Source organism: Tamandua tetradactyla, chromosome 16 (assembly GCF_023851605.1).
Source record: "Tamandua tetradactyla isolate mTamTet1 chromosome 16, mTamTet1.pri, whole genome shotgun sequence".
NCBI lineage: Eukaryota > Metazoa > Chordata > Mammalia > Pilosa > Myrmecophagidae > Tamandua > Tamandua tetradactyla.
Genome location: NC_135342.1, coordinates 33,340,579 through 33,356,756, shown reverse-complemented (window position 1 = coordinate 33,356,756; position 16,178 = coordinate 33,340,579). Strand labels below are relative to the sequence as shown.

At 47.3% G+C, this 16,178-nt stretch overlaps 1 protein-coding gene across 2 annotated transcripts in view; it reads right to left on the bottom strand.

Annotated features, from left to right (window-relative positions):
• The window catches only part of PEPD (peptidase D), a 131,989-nt gene that overhangs the window by 66,735 nt on the left and 49,076 nt on the right, over positions 1 to 16,178 (bottom strand). For both annotated transcript variants that reach the window (XM_077132228.1, XM_077132229.1), the window contains 2 exons: positions 9,987 to 10,062; positions 8,902 to 8,948 (listed from right to left, as the gene is read on the bottom strand). In XM_077132228.1, coding sequence (XP_076988343.1) covers positions 8,902 to 8,948; positions 9,987 to 10,062 — 123 coding nt within the window. The remainder of the gene's footprint in view (positions 1 to 8,901; positions 8,949 to 9,986; positions 10,063 to 16,178) is intronic.

The window sequence follows — 16,178 nt, the reverse complement described above, 5'->3', positions numbered from 1 at the left end:
AATCCACACTGGATTTAGTAAAATGGTATTAAGGTATTAGGTCTTAAGACAAACATTGGTAATGACAAAATTGGAAGATGGGAAAGAAGAAGACAGAGTAAAACCATGCTAAATATTTCATTTTTCAAAGTGAAAAATCGATAGTATGTAACTTTTTAACATAGAGAACATCACGAAATATAAGTTTTCCATTTGCTTATTTTAAATAACTGGGGTGCATATAATAGAGAGCAAACCTGAGATCAAATACTCAGAATTAAGGGAGTAAAGATAAAATGGGAATAAGAAATAAGACTGATTTGATGTACACCAAATTTACTCTAAAAAATAGAAACTAAACATTTTCAAAAACTCAATGAAATCATGACAAAAGTATTTCTAAATTTCTAAAGAAAAACCTTAGAATTTGAAAATATAAAAATTTTACAGACCACAATCTCTAACTACAATGGTGATTGATACAAACCGGAAACCAATAACAAAAAGTTAACCAAGAAAAATAAAACCACACCTATCTGGAAATTAAATGTTAGTACATTTCTTGGGTCAAAAACAAAATCAATCAAAACTTATGGGCTATATGGGCAAGATAGCATACAAAAATATATTGCTAAAATTAATTTATTACTAAAGAAGAGAGAATGAAAATGAACTAAGATTCAACTAAAGTTACATGACAGATGTTCAAAATAAGCGTCTGGAAGGAAGGAGAGGGAATGAATAATTACATTGGAAATCAATGAGTTAGACAAGCAGCAGAGCTGACAAATACATTTATGAACTGATCTGATGAAAAGACCAAGAAAAAAGATAAAATTCTGGTACTGTTAATTGATATAGAGTAATAACACAAATACATTATATTAGGAATGAAAAAGAAGATACAACTACAAATAAAGAGAAGAGAATTTAAAATTTTTCTTTTAAAAAAAGAAAAACGCTGACAGCTTGGTTCTAACAGGTTTAAAATTCTCTACGAAAACAAAAACTTTCCAGAAAAATATACTGTTTTGACTCTAAGATGATAAACTCTGAACAAAACAACCCTACAGGGAAACCTGAAGAAGTTAACAAAGAAATTCTTCCAAAAGAAACAATAAGTTCCAATAGTATCAAAGAACTTGAAACCTTCAAGGCAGACAGATGCTACACTTTGGTACTGCTCCAGGAAGGAGAAAAATGTGGGGAGTTTCCCAAATCATGTAATGAAGCTAACACAAACTTGACCTCAAAATATGGCAGAGAGAGTAAAAACAAACAAAAAAAAGAGTATGTATAGCTCAATCTATTTTTGGGGGGTGGGTGGGATGGAGGAGGTTACATCGTCCAGGAATCAAACCTGGGTCTTCTGTATTGAAGGCGAGCATTCTACCTACTGAACCACCCATGCACCCCTTAGTTCAATCTATTTTTTTTTTTTTTTTTTTTTTAAAGGAAAGACAGAGAGAAGGAAGGAAGGATAGAAGGAAGGAAGGAAGGAAGAAAGGGAAACATTTTTAAACATTTTCTTGTTTTATTGTATTCTGTTTCTCCGTTTTTGTTACATGGGCTGGGGCCGGGAATCGAACCGAGGTCCTCCGGCATAGCAGGCAAGCACTTTGCCCGCTGAGCCACCGCGGCCCGCCCTCAATCTATTTTTAGCCTCTGTAAAATGCTAGCAGAAGAATAACGACAAAACAAACACCTTATGAGGCTCACTACATATGCTGTACACCCAGTAATTTGTTGAGTCCTCCTAATCATCCTATGATAAGTGCGATTATTATTCCTTTTTCCAAAGGAAGAAACTGAGGCCCAGGATAGCTGTCAACTTGCCCAAGGTTGCACAGCTGACAAGTGGGACCCAAACCCACACTGCCAGTCTCAGGACCATGCTCTTAAGCACTGCCCTATACTGCCTCCCTGTTTTAGTCCCGCAGCTTAATAAAACGATAATTGACCAGGACAAAGTAAAGCATGTGTCAGGTTGGCTCCCTAGCAGGAAGTGTGGTCACATAATTCACCTCCTGAAGGTGCTAAGGTACACCCAGCACCTAGATTTTGGTTTCTAACACCATTCTCCAATAAAAGGAACCAGGGCTCCCTAGAGACTGAGGCAGGAAATAGACAATATAAGCCTACAGCATTTCATAGGGACAAAAGTGCTCAAAAAAGCAAAATGATGGAATGTCAAAGGAACACAAATGAAAGAGCCCCTACTAGCCAAAGCTGGAACAATTTGAGAAGCAAAATAAATAATGAAGATTATTTTATGCTGTGAGGATTATAACCCACAGCATAAAATAAATATCCATGAGTCCATACTGATATGAATGCATGGGAGGAGAACAGAAAAGCCTCTTGTACAGAAGAATTACAAATGACTTATGGAGATCCTCCACCCTCAAGGAGGTGGAACATAACTCTACTTCTTAAAGGTGGGCTGTACATAGTGACCTACTTCCAAAGAACACAGTGTGGAAAGGAGGATAAAGAAGATAACTTTCTTGTGGAGAGACCTGATAAACATGACCTCGGCTTGGATGTCAAGGACACATCATCAGTGTAAATCAGGGTGACAGCATGTACCCTGAAGAAGATGTGATGAGAGGGGTGCTGTACAAACCTCTGTGGTCTTCCTCCCCATAATGCATAGCCCCAGTTTAACCATGAGAGAAACACCTGAAAAACTCAAACTGAAGGTCCATTCTATGGAATGGCTGACCAGTAGTCCTCAAACTGTCAGGGTCATCAACAAGGAAACCCTGAGGAACGTTCACAACTAAAAGGAGCCAAGGAAACACGACTACTCAATGCAATGTGGGAGCCCAGGTGGGATCTGGGGTGAGAAAAAGGGCAGTGTGTTCAAGCAAAGGCACTCCAGATAAAGCATGGACTTTAAAAGAGAATAACGCATCAATAGCTGGTTCATGAGTTATGACAAATGTCCTACAGTAATGTGAGCAACAGGGAAAAGTGGGCATGAGGTATGCAGGAACTGTAATATTCTTGCCATTTTTCTGTAATCTAAAGCGATTCTAAAATAAAAGTTTTATTAAGTATTTAAAACTCACACAGAGAAGGCCAAGGGAGATGCCAAAAAGGCAGCTGATAAAATTCAACCTCCTTTCCTGATAAAATCTCCCTGTAAGCCAGGAAGAAAACACTACTTCCTTAAACTGATGATAAATACTTATCTCAAATCAACAGTCAGTCTCAGGTTTAGTGGTGAAACCCCAGGGCAAATCCATAAAGAAACCTCCAAAGCTCTCATGAGGACTGAGTCGACAAGGCTGTGTATATGCAGTAGGCTCTTCCCTCTGGCTCCTTCCAGTTTTCTGGCTGGACACCTGGCTGGGGTGTGCCTTAAATGTATCCATTTCTCAGCTACTCTTATAAGCAAAATGCACTGTCACTGCTTGAAGCCACAGAGTGAGCCCCAGAGCCTCTCCACTGCCCAAGGGACCCAGCTTCCCCCTCAGGCCCTGGCTCTGCTGAACTCACAGTGAGGGCTCTTCCACTTGGCATGCCCACCTCCCCCCACCCATGCCAGATAGTGTTGGCAGAGCTGGATGGATGGGCACTGGGGCCTGTCCTGCCCAGTATGGGGAGGCCCAGGATGGAGTGAAGCCTACTATAAACACCAAGGAACTCTCCACAAAGACAGTCTAAGCTCTTGACAAGGGCTCAGCTCAGACGCACTGAGGCCAGGTCGGGCAGGGTGCTGGACTGAGGAGTTGCATTCCTGAGGAGTATACCAAACAGATAAGTTTTTTAACCCCCCTCAAGCTGAGTCTTCTGGCCTGTCCTGCAGTAGGTTGCAGTCCATCTCCAAAAGCTAAAGAAGTGCTGGTGGAAACCCACATTGGGTCACTGTACCTGCTCACCCGGCTGCCTCAAAACAAGGAAAAAAATGAGTTTCTCACAACCAGACCCAGGGGTTCCTCCTTTTTGAATGGGTCATGTCATAATTCTCATCCCTCAAGGCAGCAGAGAGAGGTGGTATCTGCAACAGAAGGTCCTGGGTACTGCCCAAAGAGAGTGACCAGGCCCACAGAGAAGGTCCAAGTCCCATCCATTCGTACCCGGAGCTCAGGTCAATGGGTGCCTGGCCCCAGATCTGCCCCAAGGGCCCCAAACAAAGCCCAAGTGCCTCTCATGCAGGCAGGTAAACTGAGGGCCCAGAAGGGACCAGGCCCAAGAGTGCTGGATTAAGGAACTGGAAACTATACTCAGAGCCTCCAGGAAGGAGGATAATGGAACCTCCTGATGGCCTTCATCCGAATGACACTGGATTTTTGTCTACTACAGCCTGCTTGCATGTTTTGCAGCCCAAGTCACAGCACATTGAAAAGGTTGTGAGTTCCCCGTATGAGCTGTGAGGGTCTCTATTCTGGCCAGTCTTACCAACACTAGGTCTGACCTGCCCAGTATGGCTAGCAAAGAAAGCACTCAGCCGAAGCCCAGGCATCTGGGAGGTAAGCTTCCTGAGTGGTCACAGTGCACAAGGAGGGACAGACAGGAGAAGAGGATGCACTGATCCAATTAGGCTCAGTGGTCTCCAGAGAGCTGGAAATTCAGCCCTGGCAGATGGAGCAGAGAAGGCGGTTCCTGGCTTGGCTAGGGGAAGGATGATCCTGCTGAGGAAGGATGAGGTCAACTGTGAAGGGGGAGACATGGGGAAGGGGAGGCAGTGACAAGCAGCTTGTCTGCTATGTGCTACCACCTGCCTGTGGGACCTGCAGCCAGACTCACCATGAGTTAAGATGGCTGTGGGTTCCCTATAAACTCTCCAATTATCTAACCTTCCTATTTGCTGGAGTTCAATTTTGTAATCCTAGAAATAGAGAGAAAAAGCTGGACTTCATTAACAGGGTTTGTACCCTGTTCCCTAGGGTGGGAAACTGAACCATCCATCATCAGAACTCGCCCCAGGAATCCTGGAAGCATGTACCACCTCCCAGGCTGTGTCCCATCTGGACTCGACGGGCACACTGAACACACAGAAATGTATCTTCTTCCAACTGGCCAAAGGATAGGAAAGAACAACAAGACCTTTAATAAAAAGTACCACAGCTGGGGACATTCTTTATTAACAAAGAATGAGAAGCAAACAGGAGGCCACTAGTGTCGGCTGTTGCCTACAATGGAGGAGCCCAGAAAAGCCCAGGCCTTGTCCAGGGTCTCCAGGTAGGGTCAGGAGTGTTGGCCAAGAAGGTTCCTAGATGGGGAGGAAGATGAGGCCCTCTGAGGGTCACAGGCCCGCACATCTTAAATGACCACACGAACCCCATGGAAGCCACCGTGGAAGAGCCCAAAATGGGCACCCTCACTGAGAGAAGAGAAAGGGAGCGTAATTTCAATTAAGGTCCCAGACTGTCAAAAACATCAAGTTGTTAATCTCCTTGTGGCAAATGTGAACCAGGACCTGCTTACACAGCCAATTGAGCATGCTCTAAATTAGTGTCTGCAGGTAATTGATTCAGCTGCCAGCCTCATGCCAGCCAGCTACAAGCTGGTTACACCACTGACATTAAATAATAGGAGGCAGTAAAATGGACTGCCTGATTGGAACTGCAGTCAAATGCTGTTAGAGTCCGATTTACCTAAACATTACCATCTTATTGGTTTAACACAATTTACTACACCTCAATTGCAGAAAATGATGTCGTTTCCTCTGAAACTGTGCTCACAGGCACAGCACAGGGGAAAAGGCATCTTCACAAATGTTATCAGCGCCGTTGTTTTTTTAAAACATGCCCTCAGGATTTTATAACATATCTTTGATGATAAAAGGAGATGCGGATTAGACCCAGGTCTCCTAGCCAGCTTGTGAAGTCTGAGACTGAGCCCATGGTCTCCACGGCATGTCCCAATATGAGAAAACTGGCACTGACCCCCTTCCCCTCCAGCTCCACTTCCAGCCCTGCACTTCTTGACCTGTTGGGACAGGGCTAGCCAGGCCTGCTGCTGGAAAGTCCAGAAGGTTCCAGGAGCACTCACCAGGCCACCCTCATCCACGCGCAAGAAAGCAGCTCATGTATTTGTAACACAGCAATGCTGAGGCATGCAGCCTGGCCACTCCCTGGTCCTCCTGGGCTTCAGTTAAAAGGACCATGCACTCTGGTCAACCACGGCATATGCTTTAGAAGAGATTTCACATTCCCCAGCTAGTTCAAATGAGAAAACCAAAGTTCATAGTGGCATACAGGATGGCAGAAAAATAGCTCAGGACGTTTTCTCTCATCATCCGTCTAATATTCCACACGTATTTCCTGACACCAACTGTGTGCCACGTACCACACTGATAAATGAGTCGTGGTCACTAAGAAGAGGCCCCCAGGCACCCGAGCACCCAGATAGCAACCAGAAAACTGTCACAGAGAGACGTGGGTAGTAACAGAGAACTGTGTCTCATGCCCCACAGGGGGAGCTCAAGGAGGAAGAAAGAGCCCACCGCCTCACAGCTACAGATGCCCCCCATGCTTCGGCTATGCCCCACAGGGGGAGCTCAAGGAGGAAGAAAGAGCCCACCGCCTCACAGCTACAGATGCCCCCCATGCTTCGGCTTGGGCACTGGTCATGGGAGAGGGCCCTCCTCAAATCAGACCAGGGGCACTCCAAGATGGAACAGACCCCCACGGACAATCATCTTCCTATCATCTTGGGGGGGAGGGAGGTGATACCCTCTGCCCTCAAGACTTCCCACTCACTTGTCCTTCTAGAAGAGGCTCTGGCCTGTTGTGTCTCTGACTCAGCTCAGCTCTCTCCGGTTTAGGTAGGGAGTAGTCCCCTCCTCCCCACCCGGGAACTGAGCCCACCCTACTCTAAGCATCCAGGGACCCAGGGATCAGATGGCCCCCATTGGCAGGTTGAGGCCTGCAAGTGTGGCACTGTCTCCCCTCTGTAATTTGATTACATGTGATAATTTGGTTATCATTTTGGTAATTTGGCTAATATGATAATGGCATTGTGGTTGTAAAATGCAAAAGGAAAAAGAAAAGCCTCATCAACTGAAATACTTACTTATGCATTTCCAGGTGAAATGACATATCTGGGATTCAATTTGAAATACTCCAAAATAAAAACAGAACTATACAAAAAAACCTGATGGACTTCGGGGAGGTGGGGATGTGTGTGTTATATTATTCTATTTTGGTAGATCTTTGAAATTTCCCATTAAAAGAAAACAAAGACCTCCTTACTTGAAAGGGGACAAAGAGCTAGGGGGAAAGTATTCCCAGGGGACACCCCCACCCTCATCCAGAGCCTATACAAGGGTCCCACCCACAAGCAGGCTGTGCTCCAAGATCCCTGCAAGGTAAGGGGCTGGAGGGGGTACAGGGTCCCCCCCCCAAGAACCACCCTCAGAGCTGGACTCCCTGCAGCACGGGGTGCATAGGGCTACCAGCACACAGTGGGCGGCAGGGCCTTGTGCCAGGACAAGCTATTCCTATTCCAATCACCTGGTTATTTTTATTTGAGGCATCAGCTTTGGGTCACTATGGGTCAGCTCAACTGGGGATAGGTTTCTGGAGCAGTGCCAACTTGAAGGACCTGTTGCCCAGCCCACCTTGCTGGGGTTAGCCCCCCGAACTCTCCACATCCCAGCCCCAGATCCTTACTTGGGGGGCAGGGTCCCAGGAATCACAGAGCACAGACACTGCAGTGCACATGAGACCACATGATGAAGGCAAATGCTAGGGCAGGCCCTCGGAGCCACAGAGGGCAGGAGGTGTGGCAGAGGTGACAGAGCCAGTCTTTGATAAAGTGCTTGTTACCTGCCTCTTCTGGGGATACCACAGCACCAAGACCTTCAAAGCCATTTTAACCTCTGACTGCCCAGGGGAAGAGAAGAGCAATGCTGTTTAGAACCCCTTCCAGGGTTAGCTTTTTAAAAAAGACACCTATCTCCAAACTACTGTCAAAGCAAACAGAAACATAGGTACTACTCACTGCTGATCCCACTGGCATCTCGGCTCCATGCCCCCTCACCCAGACAAACTAGGGCAGCCTAGTAGGGCTAGGAGGACAACATGAAGTAGAAATCCTGGAGCCAAGTGCTCTGGGCAGGGCAGGCCTTGATGGCAGCCTGAGGGCACCTTGGGGTGCACCAGGGCCCTACAAGGCCAGGGACGGATGGCAGCAACCAAGCTCTTGTTACAAGGCCAGGCAGGAACGGGCAGCCCAGAAAGGTGGGAGAAACGGTAGCTTCTTTAGTTCTCCCTTCTGGGGAGCATCCAGGTGGCATAGTCACTACCGGGGGAATCCGGAATAGGGGTATCCTGTGTCAAGACTCAGATGGGGCCCTGGGGCAATGTGGGTCTCACCCAGAAGCTTCCCCCTACCCTGAGCAGCAGTGGGCTGCCCTGTGTCCTGCCGCCAGGTGGAGGGGTTGGCTGGACGCCCCATCATGGCTGGGAAGCCATGGGTAGCACCTGGGGGGACATGGGCTTGCTGCAGGCCTAATTGGAGCTGAAGGCTAATGGAGCTCTCCGGAGCACTTTTATGAGCCACTTAACCATCCCACGACCCAGTCATCCAAGCACAGCAGAAATAATGGCAGTGTTTACACATAAAAACGGCAAGCTGTTTGACTAGCGGCTTTCAGAGTCGCAATAGCAGCTATTTGGTAAAGTTCCCTGCAAACTGCAGAAACAAAGTCCAAGGGTGGAATGATGGGGCACTAAACCGCCCTGAAAAGTAATCAAAGACCATTACCATCAAACACTCTGCCAAGAGCCAGGGAGGTGGCCACGGCCAGAAGAAAAATCATCTTTCCCCATGATCCCAAAGCCCTGCTCGTAATCCCCACTCAATCTGCGCCTGTCGCTGCGGTGTCTCATCTGTTACTTGGTTGGGGAACATAAATTACTGATTTGTTACATGTTAATCTTCACCCAGAGAAACACAGCAGCTTACCTTTCCATCTCATATTCTTTCATTCCCACTTTTATGGCCTTCATTACCTGGAGGATAGATATTAAGCAAAGACATTGGTATTAAGGAGATAAGTAACATAGTCTTATAAATAATGCATAGCCCCTTTTCAAAAGAACCTCTTCTTTAAAAGAAAAATATGTGCACACAGTGGTGTAGAAATGTGACAAATTAGAACTTTTTTAAGGCTCCCAAACCCCTACAGTTTATTTAAACCACTATGGAGCACTTCTATTCTGGAACCAATAAAGCGCTGCTAAGGCAAGCTACAGAGGCAGCAGGCCAGACCAAGCACTCACAGACATTCAGCCAAGACATGTCTGGTGAATACTTAATGCTAAGAAAGCTAGGACGACTCTCAGCTAAAAGGTTTTCCTTTGTTTAACTTTCATAAAACACAGGGACAATTAACGCATGCAAGAGATTACACGGCCCATAAATTACCCTCATCTGTTTTCTAAAACGAAGCTGTGTCTGTCACTGAGAAGGCACAAGGTTACCCCCAGCATCCTGATGTCTTTCAGGCAGTGAATGCCCTTCCTCATTCACTCTCATCCCCCAGGTAAAGAGGGAGGGGTGGGGAAAGCCTTACATGTGAGGATGTTTACAGAAAATGGATAATGGTAATATGCATGCTTGATTCGGAATGAAGGACAAAAGAGTCTTTAAAATGCATTGGGAACTCCCAGCATGCCAGGAGAAAGGGCCCTTCCTTGCCGGATGGGATGCCGGGGCTTTTTATTGGAAAACCCCAACAGGATTAGTACCTGCCACTACTGTGAAGTGAGGCCCCAGCCCCTCACCATAGAATATAATCTGCGATTGGGACAGATCCTCTCCTGTCCTCTGTTTCAGCCCCCAAAGCTACTCCTGCCCCAACTGGGGAACTGAAAAAGAGAGACAGGAACTTCCTCCTGCTTGCATGGTTCTGGGGGATTAAAACCTGTCCAGTGACTGTGCATCCAGGTATGGCTCTGTTGCCTACTCAGACAGTGCTGTTTAGCCAACCCAACCGGCCCATGATACCCCACAAGCCTTGGGGAAGACAAAGTTAGCATCCCACTCACCTCCTGGTGGGCCTCACTGGAAATCTTATTGGTATAGCGCAAGACCTCCAGCTCCATGTCTGTCTTAAACACTCGGCTTCAGAGAGCAAGAGAAAAAAAGCAACAGGTTAGTAATTTCTAGCAGGCTGGTTGGACCCCTCCAGGAACCTCAGGGCTGCCTTACTTGCACACCCGCACACCAGATTATGGACTACCTGGGCAGGGATTAGGGGTTGGCCAGGGCCAACAAGCCCCAGGGTTGACAAGCTACACTGAGTGGTCCAGAGGAAAACCCCTAAAGGGGAGCACAGCTATTGCTCCACCTGCCCTAACACAAGCCACAGGCATTAGGAGATCTGGAAGCCACTGTGGGTGGTGGGAGCAGTCCAGACTCTGTAGCCAGACACAAAGGACACCCCAGAGAATCAGTTCTTTCCTCTATAAAATAGGGATAAAATCTATATGGCAAGGCTGCTGGACCTCAATCTCTCTTTTTCCCCACCCAGGAACATCATGTGACTCAGCAGGCTTTGAGAGGAGGGTAATAGGAACAGGGGTAAGAGTGGGGGGCCTGCAGCCCAGGCACTGGCAGCAGCTGGTTTGCAGTTAGGATGTAGAAAGAGCTGATATGCAGAGATGAGGAGCAGATGGGAAAAGAGAAGCAGCAATGAGAGGGAGAAGTGTACGAGGGGCAGGAGACATGCAACCTGGGGATACCACTGTCATGGGGAGAGTTAGCTGGGCCTCCTTGTCACCAATTCTGGGGCCCTCCCAGGGTCCTCACAACAAACTAATCTTCCCAAATTTGGTGAAGTTGCTGGTCCTAGCGATCAAGCCCATCCCCAAGTAAGAATCACACAGAGGCACTATAGAGAAGTAAATACTGGTTTGCTACCTCTACCCATTTCAAACAAGAACCTCCAAGTCCATGGGTTTTCACATGGCAGCCAGGCTCTATACTTAAGGGCACAGGGCTTGGGGGACAGAATGTGGACTCCAATTCTAGCTCTGCCCCTTCCTGGCTGTATGTTCTAGGCAAGATTCTCAATTTGCGCCTCACTTTCCTCATCTGTGAAGTAGAAATCATGAATAAGTATTGTCCTCATTGACAGTGAAGTGGGTTAATATTTATAAAGCATTGATGAGAGTAAGTGCAGAGTGAGCGTCTTTTGTAAACTCAGTAAGACCCAACGTCTGTAGCTGCAGCAGCCACCTCCTACAGATCATCCATCCTGGAAACCAGGCAAGTCCCTCTGGCTTCCTTAGGCAGGTTGCTTTGATTCTCATTAAAGACAGTATTTTCCAGTAGGCCCATGAAGCCAAATGAAGTGCAGACAACAAACACAGCCTCCCTTCTTTTTCCATTGCCACTTATTGAGAGCCTATTCCAAGCTTGGTCCTGGCAGAGGTAGTGGAAGCTGGGTGCCCAAATCATCCCCTTCAGGACCAAGGCACTCATCTCCCAGCTGCTAAGAACGATGGTAACAAATCAGTTCCCTCTGAGAATGCCAACAGCTGGTCTCCATGATGTGGTGGAGGGCACAAAGGCCCAGCGCTTCAATTGGGGACATCTCTGCACGGCCACTCCAGCTCCAAATCTCCCTGTGGGATCAGTTGAGCCCTCCTTGCAACCGCTTCACACCTCAGCTTTTCCACCAGCCCCACTTCTCCTCCAGCCCATTCCCATGGCTTCACACTCCCACAAGTGTTGGTTCTCAACTCATTTCCTGCCCAATAAGCTCAGGGCTTGCCAGAAAACCCAAGCAGAAACAAGTATCATCATCTCTATTTTACAGATATGGAAACTGAGATTTAGATAAAATAACGTTGAAAGTTTCAAGATCCTTTCAGCCACACTGACTTCCTTTTCCTCCCACTCCAAGTAAATCAGCTTTTCTGCATCTAGAATTCTACACCCAAAGTACTTATCAAATCTAAAGGGAAAATAGTCCTTTTCAGACATTCAGTAACTCAGAAAGCTAACCTCCCATAGATTATTTCTGAGCAAAGTGCTTAACGATGTATTTCAGCAAAACACACACACACCAAAAAAAAAAAGTGAGAGAGACAGACATAGAGCCAGTGAGTGAGCAAGACCAAACTAAGAAAGGAGATGCAATGGGATATTTTAAAATGTGGAAGTGACCCAAAAGCATATTAAAGGAAAACCCAGGGTATGCTGGGCAGAAAACCTAGAAGAAAATCTGGAGAAATTATAACTCAAAGTATGTGGTTCTGAGAAGAATGTCCACAAGTACAGATTCATTTCCACAGTCAGATTCAATAAGAAGCTCAAGATTTTTAGTAATACGATGTAGAAGTTGTACGTTTCTTTTCTCAACAAGAGAAAAGAAAGGTAAGTACAAATGCCAGGAAAAACAAGCAATAAACACATAAACCATATGAATCCACAGAGTAATCATAATACCACACAAATTACTTTCTGGTCCAAGGGGGAATATAAATCAGCAGCACTGACAGTGGGTCAACCGATATTCCTTGCATCCTGATGCAATACAGTGAGAAATAATATCACCTAAGATGTATGCTAACCAAATATTTTAAACTTAGGTGGCTTTAGATCTAACTTCCAGTTTATAAGAAATATAAGAACCAACTGTACAAATCCAGAAGGCAGGCCATTCTGCCACACCACTACAGAATGGCTGGGTCTTTTCAAGAAATATTAAAGGGAAAAAAGTCCTAACAGCCAAGGGAGAGATGGGGAAATGGATTGGGTCCTGACAAACCAGCCATTAAGAATGTTTTAAGGACAACAGGGAAATTTGTGCTTATCTGAATTTTCTAACTTTCCACAATGTGCTTATGCTGTTTTTGCAATAAAGAAAAGTCTTTTTTTTTAATTTCAGAAAAGAAAGAGAGAAAGTCACATTTCCAACATGGTATAAACTGAACTACGGAGTGATTTTATTACAACTGATGGTTATGTAAGAAAAAACAAACCTCTATCTCCTTGAAGCGAGGAGCCTCCACCTGAGGGAGTCTCCAGGAAGGAGAGCTGCAAACCTGGCCACTCCTCAGCTCTGATTAACTACTGTGATAGTGATAATCGTGGAAAAAAAGTTTTATGCGATTTTTTTTGCTTTTCCGAATTAAGTTCCTCTAAGAACACACACAAGATTTACAGGTCACACCAACACAATGACAATGTAATGAATAAATAAAAGGAATCATTGAGAGAAGTCAGGAGGTAAAGGCAGGGGTCGGGAGATAAGACATGGAAAGGATAGGCACCCGCAGCCTCAGCTTACACAGCAGGAAACCAAGGTAGTGTGCAGAGTTCAGAGAGCAGGAAATTAAAGAGGATGGAGGCATGGCAAGAAGGCAAATGTAACTGATGAAAGAATCACAACAACTATTAAAAACTGGGCGGTGGGATGGAAAAGGCCAAAATAATTTGCCTCTGGAGGAAAAGGGGGACTAGAAGAGTGGGTAGGTGTCACTGGTTTTTATTATAATCTATCTTGCCCATATTGGTTTGGTACTTGTTGATTTTTTTTTAACCATGTGCACATATTATTTTGATGGAAATAAAAAAGTTAACAAGATGCTGTTCATAATAGCAAATGCCTGTTCAGTCATTTCACACTACCCTTAAATAAGTGTCAATTCCAGGTACTTGTACTAAAGTAGAATAAAACTGAACCATCCCTCCCTCATGGAGCTCAGAGACCAATGGGAACTAGGTATTATACAAGGAAGTTCACAATTACAAACTGGGGGAATCACAGTTGCTGAGGGAGGGGTCACAGCTGCTATGGGGGGAGTCGTGGTTGCTATGGGAGGGTATGATGGGAGGGGCCTAATCTCCTTTGGGGATGGCAGCCCAGTGGGGAAGTCACAGTGGGACCTTGGAGAAGAGACAAGGTAATACCCTGGCCATGCCCCCCTGCAAGACGGTCATGGCTTCTGCAAACACAGGGTCCTTGGAGCATCTTCTCCAGTTCCCTTTACTAAACTCCCATATGACCACCTTTCCCTCTCACAAAGTGGACACACTTAAGCACCTTTAAAACCAGCAAAGCGTAAGTATCTGAGAATGGCAGGTTAGCACCCACCACACTCAGAGTGAGGACAGAGTGCACCTGCTATCTGGAGCTGGCCTCTCCCAAGGCATGCAATGAGGGGTCAGCACAGACAGTGGACTCAGGCCTTGCCTGGTGGGGGTCAGGGTGGCAACACTGCAGGGGCTCTACTGAGGGGATGGCCTGGGACCACTCTCCTACCTCCGTCAGAGCTGCCACAGCAGCCTACCGGCTCACCCTGTCTGGGGCAGCCAGACACATTGGCCATCAGGAAAAGAAAAAGGTATCTAGCAGTACAATGACGCCTAAGGCTGCAAAACCTTTCCTGGAAGTCCAACAGTTTATCATCATAGAGGCGCCTTCTGATTCCACATCCTGGCCTGGCCTAGTGGGAAGGCTCTGCATTGGGCCCTCAGGAGGGAAGCATACTCAGGCTGCACCCCCTCCGCCCCTCCCTCCTGGGCAGCATCCTCCATTATGTCTCTGCTCGGCTCAGTCACCTGGTCCATGCCTCGAGCCACAGCTCCTAACACATTTCAGCCTCCCTACATGCTGTGCACACCCATCCACACAGGCCTGGCCTGGGCAGATGGGCCACCAGTTCCCCATCCGGCCCCTCACCGTGCCCCCAATTCTGCTGGGAGTCATAGGGGAGCATGTGCCAGGGCAACCTACAACTTCCTCCATCTTGCTAGGATCTCCTCACCCACCCTGGCCCCACCTCTCAGCAGATAACAAACCAGAGAAAACAGAGGTCATCACATGGGCGCACGCTCGTCTCGCATCCAAATTCCCTACTCTCCCCAGCCCACTCAACCTCTCCTTCCTCCCCACCTTCTTCCCACTGAGGCTCATGACCACTGAAACAGCAAAAACTCCTTTCCTCGCTTGCCTGTTCCTCCTCTGCCATGCTCTTCACTCCACTTCGGAGACACACTCTGGGAAGGAGGCCCATTAAGAGCCCTTATCGCTGGGGGAGTGGGGGGGAGAGAGCAGCGTGTGCTCTTTATTGTGAAGCTCCTCTCCATTCCCCCACCGCCTGCTCTCCCCGGACTTTTCCCCTCAGCCCCCACCACTGCTGGCTCTCCTCAAACAAAGGCCATAGCCACGACCTCCAGAAGGCTCAGGCACAGAGAGCTGTCTGCTCTCCTGACAGTACCAGCACATTCTCTTCCTCCCTCTCCAGCTGCTCCTTTTCTGCCCCTCTGACATCTCCTCCTCTCCTGGCCTCTCCGGCCTGAGTCCTGGCCTCTGTTTTGCCTCTGCACGCGCTCCTGGCACCTGGCTCTGGCCTAGGCCTCTGCACTGTACCTGTGCCTGAGGGTTCCCCAGGAATCTAGAGCTTGGCAGGACAGAAGCCCCTAGCCAACAGCTCCTGGTCATCCCAGACCCTTCCCTCTCACCATCTGACCAGTGACTAAGGACTACAGTTCCATCTCCGCAATCTCTCTCAGACCCCTCTGTTTCTTGGCATCCCCCCACAACCATTCTGAGCTCATCCCCTCCAGCCTGGACAGCTCCTGCCAGCCTCTAACAGCTTCCAGGCCTCCAGCTCTGCCTGCTCCCTGACAGAAGCTGGGGTCTTTGGGAAATGTGAAACTGATTGCATTTTGCTTGCTTAAAACCTTTCAGTGGACTCCAGGTTTCCTTGGGATGAAATTGTAACTATAACTATGCACAACCCATAAGGTGGCCTGGACCCTGGAGGGCAGCGTCCAGTGCCAGAGCAGACACACAGATAACAGACACAAAGGAGCTTCTGTGGTTATAAATATCTGAGTAGTGCCCTGAAGCTGGAAAACAGTTTACTTCTAATGAGCCAATGGCCTTACCTGACACCTAAAGAGGCCTCCTCCATTCCACCCGTCCCATCCCAAGACAAGTGGGGAGCCCAGCAGTTCAGTGGGGTGCTGCTCAGCCTGGCCTCTCCGACAGCCACACAGGGAGGCAGAGGCAACTCTGGGATCTGAAGCCCCAGGAGTCGGGCTAGAAGCCCACATTCAAAGCTCTCCACTTGGCCTCCTCCGAGTCCCGGAATCCTTGTTCTGAAGATGAAGCTCAGAAAACAATGCAACCATCCCAAGGAGAAAGGCGGCTTTGATCCCAAACCTTGTTCTCTTCTGATCTGAATCATGTTGTCAGTGCCTGAGGCCCTGAGGCCTGCTTT